The sequence below is a fragment of the Aplysia californica genome, unplaced genomic scaffold (genome assembly GCF_000002075.1).
Source record: "Aplysia californica isolate F4 #8 unplaced genomic scaffold, AplCal3.0 scaffold00070, whole genome shotgun sequence".
NCBI lineage: Eukaryota > Metazoa > Mollusca > Gastropoda > Aplysiida > Aplysiidae > Aplysia > Aplysia californica.
The window spans coordinates 124998-136070 of record NW_004797340.1 but is presented as its reverse complement, the minus strand read 5'-3'; the positions used below and the strand labels follow the sequence as shown (position 1 = coordinate 136070).

At 44.2% G+C, this 11073-nt stretch overlaps 1 protein-coding gene across 1 annotated transcript in view; it reads right to left on the bottom strand.

The window, feature by feature from the left end:
* Positions 1 to 11073, bottom strand: part of LOC101849827 — a 76674-nt gene that overhangs the window by 12033 nt on the left and 53568 nt on the right. Inside the window, exons 2-3 of the mRNA XM_005093838.3 lie at positions 8106 to 9401; positions 4355 to 5501 (exon numbers count right to left, since the gene is read on the bottom strand). Coding sequence (XP_005093895.1) covers positions 4355 to 5501; positions 8106 to 9401 — 2443 coding nt within the window. The remainder of the gene's footprint in view (positions 1 to 4354; positions 5502 to 8105; positions 9402 to 11073) is intronic.

Sequence of the window (11073 nt, the reverse complement as noted above, 5' to 3'; positions counted from 1 at the left end):
CCCCCCAACCAAAAAAAAGGTAAGAATAAGGACTACTATGACGCGCAGATGTGAAATAACACCACTAGATGCTGGCAACGATTTAAAACACGAAAACTTCTTTCACAGTCGCCTAAATGAAACAAGACAAAAACCCCAAAATAAGCATTGGTGGATAGCTGCTTTCGAGAAGATATTATTCTAAGAACTTACTCTTGTAAAACAGTCAAGGAAGTAAACGCAATCTAATAGGGGGTGTCCAATAGCGGATCGGGTCGGGTCGTCGTGTCAGGTCGTTTTCTGGTGGTTTCAGTGCGCACTACAAACCCGCCGCGATTTTACCCGACGACCTGGAAGTTAAAGTAAAGAAACCTTTAACCCCAGTGGCTTCCAGGGCTCCTTTCCGCAGTTCCCTGTTGAAGTGCTGCGTAGGAAAAGCAAAGTTTGTTAGTTTCGCTTTTTTTGTTTTTCACACAAGTTGGGTAACTCTGTTCGCAAATTACACACTTTTTCGAAGAGGGCGCCAGCAGATTTTTAGTGTCAACATGGACACGGGACTCAGCCTTTTTGCGATTGGCTGCAAACCACCCGTTCGCGCTACTTGCAGGCCTGAGACAAACGCACTTGTTTTTCCAGGTCACCGACTGAGTCGATCGGTTTGTGCCACGATGGCCGCTTTGTGCAATCAATTTGGCTAGCCCCGACTATCAAATCGACCCGCCCCGACTATCAAATCGACCCGACCTGACCCGATCGCGCTAGTGAACACCCCCTATAAGAGTGTGGTACACAAATGACGACACTGGTGCTCTTCACCCTTGCCCGCTCGTCTTAAGATCAAATTGCATGATTTCACATAGTGCAGTCTGAAAGAACTGATTATTATTATAATGGGCACGACAATCGGGTCGACTGATTGAGATGGTTTACAACAATGAAATCCGCTTAAACCGTTCACTATTAATCCCAAAACAGTGGTACATCGTAACAAGATCATGCGTAGTCTCTCTTAACCGTTTACTGTTAATCCCAATCCCAAAACAGTGGTAAATCATCACAAGATTATGCGTAGTCTCTCTAAACCGTTTACTGTTAATCCCAAAACAGTGGGAAATTATCACAAGATTATGCGTAATCCCTCTAAACCGAAAAACCGGCTAAACCGAAGAAAAATTCGGCGGTCCCGCAGATTTCGTTCTAAGCCGACTTCATTATCTCTCTTTTCGTTTTCTGATACCACCTCGCCCCATCCCCCTCCCGAAAAGACGACTGTGCTCAATACTCCATTGCAGAATCTGAACGTATGTGGCAGCCTAGGCCCCCAGATATCGTGAGGTCTAGGTGGCAGCCTACTCTCTTCGGACGTGAAATCTGGGTTTGTATGTTTGGTCCGTTATATTTTAAACTCAAGTAAGTTTACATCAGTGCAATGATGCTATATGCAGTTAAAATTCATGCTCGATATACGCTTGCGCGATATTGTACGGCAAGGTTGGTTATAACGCCCCCCCACCCCCAATCCCCTGAAACTCCGTTTAACTTTAAAAAGTCGCGTTACACCCCCGCACAGATACCCATTAGTATGTAAGATTTTCAATACTTGCTTCGGAGTATGATTGTGGGCTCTCGTGGCCTAGAGGTTAAGGTGTTCGCGTCTCATTCAAAAGGTCCCGGGATCGAGTCGAGGTAGCGACGGAAAAATTTTCTTCTCTAAAAATTGTCTCATTGCAAATAATTTCATGCTCTCTGGCAATGTTATATCGTTTACTTTCGTCTCCACTTTCTGCCCCCACCTCCTTTGCCCCCTTATCTGGGATCTTTACCCTTTCTGCAGTTTTTCTATTGCTACTCCATGGCTTCTTCTTTCTGCTGTCTTTCAGCCACACCCCTGATCTTCTGGTAGGAAAAATCTACACCTAGCCTACTCGGAAAAGGGTGAAAAATCTCAGACCCGGGCAAAATTCTAAATTTCATACCAACTGATAATGTCCAATGTGTCCCGCGCTCTCATATGACCTTATAGAGTTGCGAGCTCCGCTAGACACTTATAAAAAAAGGAGTAAGATATGATTATAGGTCTCTAGTCTCTATGAAAGCTGTCTTTTGACTGCAGGCTCTAGTTTCAGTTCTGACGCTTCCATGGGTAGGCTCAGGCATCATAAAAGGGAGATGGCAGGGGTGGGGTCGGGGTGGGGAAGGAAAGGGGTTGAAGGGCTCCTTCTAGATACGCCCCGCTTCTTATCTTTATTATACACAAGGGCCAAAATGTTAGCAATGTTCTCACAATGACTCTTGCCACAACGAAGCCGCGACTAACTAACCGCTGCCGACTTACATACATATACTATAGCGTCATCTACCCATTGACAGTCAGCCCATGGATTGGCATATTGATCTACTGAAGGGGGAGTACAGAGCACACTGATGCAGAAGACAAGTTCTTATGGTCTGGGGTTTTGATACATACATAGATACACATACTATACCAACAGAATATCCTTTTTCTTTCATAAATTCCATAGCTTGGTACAACAGCCTTTTCTAAACACCGCCGTTCAGTTAAGTCGAAGCTATCATAATTCATACTCATATTATATCCTCTCTAATGAACACATTTGTCTTCACAATGTTATAAAGGGTCACGGACCAAAGGAACAGAAAGTAAAATAAAACAAAGTAGAGCACTTAATGCAGGAGAGATGATATCTTTGCATGCAGGTTAGAAAATAATAAGGAAGTTAAAAGGAGTTTAAAGACGAGCTCTGTTTTGTTTCCCCATATATTAGTTTGGCAGGTATGGCATTCAACTGTCTTTAATTTACTCAACACCAACCCCTAATGGCAAAGGTGAATGGAAAGGCTGTTATTCACATGCAATCCAAATACCTATCTCAACCTCTTCTTTGAAAATGAGTCTCCTGAGCAAAGCGATGTGAATTCCGCCCTTTCAAAACCTCAGACCAGACAACAGCAAAGTATTACGAACAGCACAGGGACAGTGGATCTATAGCGGGGATGGTAACTAAAGCATGTGGATGAGAATGATTAGTGGATTCATGACGTCACTTGTAAACATCTGCTCGCGTGCAGGTCACACCAGTGCGCATGTGCGGATCAAGCGCGCACCATTGCGCCCCCTAGCGTCCACTCACCTACTACTGCAGGAGAAAGGTTTCATCTGTAACAAAAGTGGGACGTCAATGCTCTTTTGAGAATGAAAATTGAAAGAAGTAGGCAAAAATGCACCAATAGAATACATAAGGCGGCCCAGACCAAAAGGAGAGCCTTTTTCCAGATTTCAAATTCAAATGATGAGTTAAGGGTTATCAAAAAAACGGAGAAAACAAAGCATAAAGCTATATAGTTCATCAAACCGATGAATTTGTAACAAAAATTCCAAAGATTTCTCAACTTCTTGGGGTTATAAAGCAGAATGAAGGCAATCCTTGAAGTCGGAGCGTCTTAATAAAAAATTCAAAGGGGATCAGGACCAAGAGTTGGCAACCCATGACTATGCACTTGCTCTTGACAGCGGCTGAATTGTTACAAATGCATTGGGTGACTTGTGACGAAATTAAACTTTATTTCCTTCCAGCGCATGCCATTTCATGTTCATGTTTCTTTCTTTCTTTTCTTTTCTTTTTACATCAGAGTTATAATTCACGACGTGGTTGGCAAAAACTGATTAAAAAAAAAAAGCCATAGCTGCAGCAAAGGAGAGTGAACTGAATCAGTAGAAATAAAAGAAAAAAATGCAGGGAAGCTAAGCTAATCAAGCAAACAGCTTTGAAGAGTGCAAAACAATAGAACAAAACCACGTGACGGTTGTGTAACTTGTGTTTGTGTGTCGTGTCGTATATATCTTCAAACAGTTTTGCAATGTTCATTCAATGGAATGGCCACGGAGATATGTGCAAATGACTTTGACATATTCAAATAATTAACTTGTCAATGCCGGAAACAAAGGAAATGTGAAGATAAAAAACAAACTAAAAACATGTAGCAGCTCTTGGGCAAGCGAAATAGATTAAATCTGAGTTCTTCGTACTGTTTAAGTCGTAGGAGTCTCTTCGTTTCTATAATTTGATCTGTCGTTAACAGTCATAACTACCCTTCAAACATGCTACTCTTCAAGGACAGCTTCTTTGGTTCAGACTTTTTGACAACAGACACGAGACCAGCATCACACCATTCATAGTACCAAACAGTTCGGACATTCTTCACACACTGTCTCTTAGTTTCCGAACACAGACAGACTAATAGACTAACATCTTTCAAAACAAGCGGCGGAATCTCATAAAAATGATTCGCAGGAATTAAATCAAGACGAGCTCAATACCAACATACGAACACAGAACAGTCCTTTAGAACCAACCTGGTTTGGAGTTGGAGATGAGGTGATAGTTGGCTAGTTTCCGCCCCGTGGAGGGACTTGACTGTAGCCTGCTGGCGAGGGAGACGGCCTTCCGGAATTTGAGTCTTGGCCGGCCGCTCGAGTTGATATGCAGACTGTCTGTGGAAGAAAAGTTCCGGTCCTTTACGCTGGAGATTCGTGGATGTTTTTCCACGGACAACGACTTGTATCGTTTGAAACTCGACTTCCGGGTCAAGGAACTGTCGTCAGTTTGTAAGAGACTCATGGAGTCAGATGGTGAGTGAGCTTCTGGGCTGGTGGAGGAGGGTGGCTGTTGTTGTTGTTGTTGTTGCTGTTGTTGTTGTTGCGGGTTCATGGCGCAGATATTTCCCGGGGAGGACGTCACGGCGTGGAAAGGAAGCTGAGCTATGGGGAAGGGCGACGAGGAGGAAGATGGCGGCTGGACTCCTCGCTCCCAGGTGGCGGTGAAACCGTCGTCCAGCTTTTGAACGATCTGGTTGGCTGAGCCGGCTGTCGTCGGGTTGTTGCTAGTGTTGGCATTGTTGGCGACGGGGCTCCCAGCGACGGGGCTGTCCGCGGACCCGCCACTACTCCCGTTGAAGCGAGTCTCCTGCTGATTGTTAAAGCTGTTGTTGGCGTTGCCACCACCGCCCCCGCTGCCGCTGCCGCCTCCGCCTCCGCCTGCGCCTCCGCCAGTGTGTTGTCGTTGCTGTTGCTGCTGGTGCTGGTAGATGAGAGGCGGGTGGCGCCTGTTGGCCTGTTGCTGGTGGTGTGGATGATGGTGGTGATGATGGAAGAGGTGCTGGGGCTGTGGAAGATGAGGATGCGGAGGCTGCGCAGAAGAAGACGTCGAGGAGGACGAAGACTCTTTGTAGACGGTGTCGTACAAGGTTCCGCCAGGGGACTGCACCACGTCTTGCTCTTCCACGCTGGCCGGGTCGTCCAGAGGATTCACGTACAAGTTTTGTTTGTGTCGATCGCCCGAGCTGTGGCCGCCGGAGCTCCGCGGCGACCCGTGCGGGTGAGTCATACAGCTGCTGTAGGTGTCGCTGCTGCTGGCGTTGCTGCTTTGGCGCGGGAGTTGCTGCATCTCGATACAGCTCTTGTCCGGTGAAAGACGCTCTGGCCGACCGACGTCCATTCTTCCCTGTCCAGGACAGAACACAGATAAGATAAGATACGATACAATAAAATAAAATACGATACGATGCGATACGATACAACAAGATCAAATAAGATACGATACGATAAGATAAGATAAGATAAGACACGATAAGATAAGATATGACAAGATAAGATAATATAGGATAAGAAAAGATAAGATAGATAAGAGGAGATGAGATGAAATAAGATAAGACAAGATAAGATATGATATGATGAGATAAGATAAGATAAGATAACACAAGGTACGTCTTTATTGTCCAAATATGGTATATTATGTCTGAGAACAGAAGTGCTTACACGAATAAATGGGATTGGGATTTTTGTGTTTCTTGTTCCCTACACTATCCAAAAGACGAGGTTGACACTCGTTAATTCTTTCCTAATGTGAGGGGAACTAAGTAGAGGCCACAGGATTTGTTATGAAATGAAAAGTCTAACTTTTGAAAATATGCCATACTATGCTTTTCTATTAAACAGAGTAAGTCCGTCACATAACTCAAACTCAAAGTAATGTGCACACTTAAACACTGAATAAACAAATGAAATAAAATCAAAGCCTTCACATTTTGTACTCACGACTCATTTCATACGCTCTCTCTCTCTCTCTCTCTCTCTCTCTGTCTCTCTCTGTCTCTCTCTCTCTCTCTCTCTCTCTCTTATAGAACGACAATTAAAGTGATGTTGTTAAGTTTATGATGAATAGCAGATGCGACATAAATGATGGCCATCAAGTGCTCTGCAACGCCCCTGCTGGTGGTGATCATGATGCTGAAGATGATGATATTGATGATGATGATGATAATGGTGATGATGATGACGACGACGATGATGATGATATGGGGGGGGGGGGGGGGGGCGGAGAAGGGAACTAATATACATTCATATGCAAAATTACATATTGAAAGAGGCAATAGTTGTTGGCATATAATTCACCGGCGCCAATCAACCGAGAAAAAGAAGAAGAAGAAGAAGAAGAAGAAGAAGAAGAAGAAGAAGAAGAAGAAGAAGAAGAAGAAGAAGAAGAAGAAGAAGAAGAAGAAGAAGAAGAAGGAGAAGGAGAAGGAGAAGGAAAAGGAGAAGGAGAAGGAGGAGGAGGAGGAGAAGAAGAAGAAGAAGAAGAAGAAGAAGAAGAAGAAGAAGAAGAAGAAGAAGAAGAAGAAGAAGAAGAAGAAGAAGAAGAAGAAGAAGAAGAAGAAGAAGAAGAAAAGAAGATGAAGGAGGAGGTGAGGAGGGGGAGGGGGAAAGAAAAAAGAAGAAGAAGAGAAAGAAGGAGGAGAAAGAAGAGGAAGAGAAAGTGAAAGGAGGAAGAAGGGGAGGAGTGAAACCCCCCCCCCAAGCAATCTCAATAGAATTAAATTTAAATATAATATGACCACAAAATGGATACTAGAGTAAATTGAGTCGAAAATAATGGAAGTACAACTGCTGACAAAATTGTAGACTAAACCGAAACGCTAAAGGTTGCTAATGAACAGATAGATAAAGACAAAGAAGGAGAGCCTTTGCACATTCTTATGGATGTCAATTCAATGTAGTCTCAACATTAAAAAAAATCAAAAACGAAAAATATGTTGACCATTTCAAGAAATGTTGAGAACTTCGGATTTCCTCCGTGCAACCACCACGACATGGAGATATTTTTGGAAGGCGGGGGAAACATTTGACCTCACTTATAGGAATCAAACCTGGGCCTTCCTTGTTAGAGTCAAAATCTACACCACAGATGCTGGATCAGGGAATAATTTCGGATTTACTAGAAATCTGTTTCTTCATACCTATTTTAAAAAAATAAGGTAATTTAGAAAGCGGGCTGCTTAGACCCTACTTGTTAGGGCTAATCCAGTCTGAGTGAGATAAAGTATACCAGAAGAACGATGTAGATCTTCAATAAAGTCATCTCCCAAAATAGGAATCGAACTGACGCTATTTGCGAGCAACAGTGACATCGCAGACGCTGGGTAAGTGAGATTTAAAGGCAACTAGTAGTGGGTTTGGAGAAAAACAGGGCTTGAATTAACAGTCAGTGTTGAAGAGGTTGTGAATATAGCTCCTGATCCAAAACGTGACTGTTCAGAACAATTTAATTGCAAGTTCAAGCCTCCTTTTCACATAGGAAAAGCATACTGATCCCAAGATAATATCATGGACTATTAATTTGAGATTTACAGAATTTTTAAAAAGAAGGACAACAGGCAAAAGAGAAGAAAACTACATCTGCAAACAGCGTATGATAGGAATGATATTCGTGAACTTATATTACAAAACAGGAGAACGTTCGAGATATGAATAGATTCTAAAAAATGAAAGATGAAAGTGGAAAGGGATGAGGAAGAAAAATGAAAAAAACCCCAACTACAGGCACTAAGTCTGAGAACAACAGGATGTGACAGTGATACAGTAAGAGAGCAGCCTGTAATGATTGGGATACTGTAATAAAAACCTTACAGTAAGAGAGAAGCTTGTAATGATTGAGACACTGTAATAAAAACCTTACAGTAAGGGAGAAGCTTGTAATGATTGAGACACTGTAATAAAAACCTTACAGTAAGAGAGAAGCTTGTAATGATTGAGACACTGTAATAAAAACCTGAGTTTGAGAGTTGAGCAGCGGTTGTGATGACGTCATCCTCTTGAGCGACTCCTCGTCAGCGTCCAACAGGTTGTTCGTGCTGCAGTTGGCCACCAGGTTCTCACAGCTGCCGGAGACCACGCCCGGAGTCAGAAGCCCCGCCTCCTCGTCCGCCGACGTCCCGCGGAGGTGCGGATGGTGGTGGTGGTGGTGGTGGTGGTGGTGATGGAGGGGCTGGTGGTGCTGCTGCTGCTGCTGATGCTGCAGAGCGTGCGGGTTGTTGGGATCGTGCGCGGCGAGCAGTGCCTGACTGCCGCACAGCACGGCGGCGTGGCTGTGTTTACTGTCAATACTGCACGAGTCTCCGCCCCCTGGCCCGCCCCCACCACCTCCTCCAACTCCGATACCGCCCACTCCACCACACACGCTCCCGCCTCCGACGCTGCCCGACTGCGCATGCGCCTTGTGGGAGGGCGAGTTCACCTCCATGAGATCGACGCTTCGGGCGAAGGCGTCTCGTAGATTGATGGAGTGGAACGACACGATACTGCCCGTGCGCTTGGCCTTCTCTAAGGCTTCGCGCCGCTTGAAAGCCTTCTCGCGCCGCATCTGATCCTTGTAGAACTCGGCGAAATTGTTGACGATGATGGGAATGGGGAGAGCAATGACCAATACGCCACAGATACAGCACACACTGCCCACAACTTTACCCAGGACGGTCTTCGGGTAGATGTCTCCGTACCCGACGGTCGTCATGGTGATGGCTGCCCACCAAAAGGTCTCAGGGATGCTTTTGTACTTCGTTTCCGGTTCGTCTTTTTCCGCGAAATACGCCAACGAGGAGAATAACAAGATGAATATAGCTAGGAACATCAACAACATACCCAGTTCTTTATACGATCGCTGCAATGTGTACCCTAAAGACTGTAGCCCCGTTGAGTGGCGGGCGAGCTTCAGAATACGTAAAATTCTCATGATCCTAAAAATCTGCACCACGCGACGCACGTTCTGAAACTGTTCAGTAGTGCTCTTGTTCGTCTCCGTGAGACCCAAAGAAATAAAATAGGGCATGATGGCTAGCAAGTCTATCACATTGAGCGGGCCTTTGAAAAACTTCCACTTGTTGGGGGAGGCCCAGAAGCGAGCGAGGTACTCTAGAGTGAACCAGCCTATGCACACGGCTTCCACCACGGCGAGGTCTTCGTTGTCCTGGTTCAGGGAGGGGTCAGCGCGGTCCTGGAGGGCCGGGATAGTGTTGAGGGTCAGCGCTATGGTGGACAGCACGATGAACAGGATAGAGATGATGGCCACTACCTGTGGGCGGGACGATTGGGGTGGGTTTGAGGTTAACGCCCTTCTGTACATGACCATCTATACATGAGCTTCTGTACATGAGCTTCTGTACATGACCTTCTGTACATGACCTTCTATACATGATTTATAAAGCTTATTCTCAAGACATGTTAACGTCCTTCTATACACGACATTCTTTACATACCCTTCAATACATGATTTATAAAGGATATTCTCTAGACACGTTTATGCCCTTAAATACATGATTTATAAAGGGTATTCTCTAGACACGTTTATGCCGTTCAATACATGATCTATAAAGGTTATTTTCAAGACAGGTTAACGCCCTTCGATACATGACCTTCTATACATGACCTTCAATACATGATTTATAAAGTTATTCTCTAGACATGGGGGTAGATGGGTTTAAGAGATAGACTCGCTTTAACTCTTCTCGACTAGGGAGTAGGGGGACCCTACTACTGGACTGAAGACGTGTAAAGTTTCAAACTTTCAGTTTAGCGGAAGAACAAACCAGTAACGTGCCAATCCTTCTTGTACATATGGGTGGTACTGTTTAAGTTTTGAGCAAACTCAAAAGAAACTTTGTTGTATGGAATTATAACGTTTGACGAGCACCCATAAACATAAATTAATAGAATGTGTCTACATTTCAACTTTGATAATGTCTTAATTTTTGCCAAACCTATGTAGGACGAATTAACATTTTATAACATATTATGCGTTCTTAATTCTAGCCATGACGTATGAAAAAGAAGTGTAACTTTCTCTGAGGTTTAACATGTCCTTACGGGCTTTCTTACATGTTCCAGACAGCGATTCGTGTTTTTATCTAAAACACATACGGAGGTTTATCTAAACAGTTACATTTTTTTTGCTGTTTTATTTCCCTGTGTATTCGCTTGAGTCTAATCGCTTCATAAAAAACAGGGAGGTTAATTCCAAGGCCAGAAGTTTGTATGAGTTTGAGTAAAGAGAAGGACACTAAAACAGTGACGTTCGTTTTGAGTTCGGGTAAAGCAAGATGAGCAGACAGATGAAATAGAGCAATAGTGAAGAAGCAAAATCTATCAGCAACGCCCTCCAATCTCCCACCCCAAGGGTTATATGGTCGCTTTTAAGCACAAGGGGCTATCCCGAAAAAGTCTGTTTTGAGAAAATCGAATGTAAAGCTTGCCCCTTGTTCAGTTTCTTGAAAAGACAAGGAGAGTATTCTCTATAACCAAACAAATATACACACCAAATAAACCAAACTTGTCCTATGGGTAGGACAATGGCCACTTCTGGTGCAGGTCAAGATTTCTGGAAACCCTCGAAATCTGGGTTAGCCCGCTTGTCCTTAAAAGCGACCACATAATAGAAGAGGGAAAAGGAAGGAGACAAGAAAAAAGCTGCTTAGGTGGAAGAGTCCATTTCAATGAAGGACCAGAAAATTAGTCAGTTACATTTATTGTATGCAACACGGAGCACAAACCTACATGCGGACACACACCCACGTTACAGACAGCACGCTTTACTGAGATAAACATATATATAGACAGTTAGATATATAGATCAATAGACAGGGAAAGAAAGAGGAGAGAGAGAGAGAGAGAGAGAGAGAGAGAGAGAGAGAGAGAGAGAGAGAGAGAGGGGGGGGGATAGAGCAAGTGTGAGAGACAGGCGGGCAGGC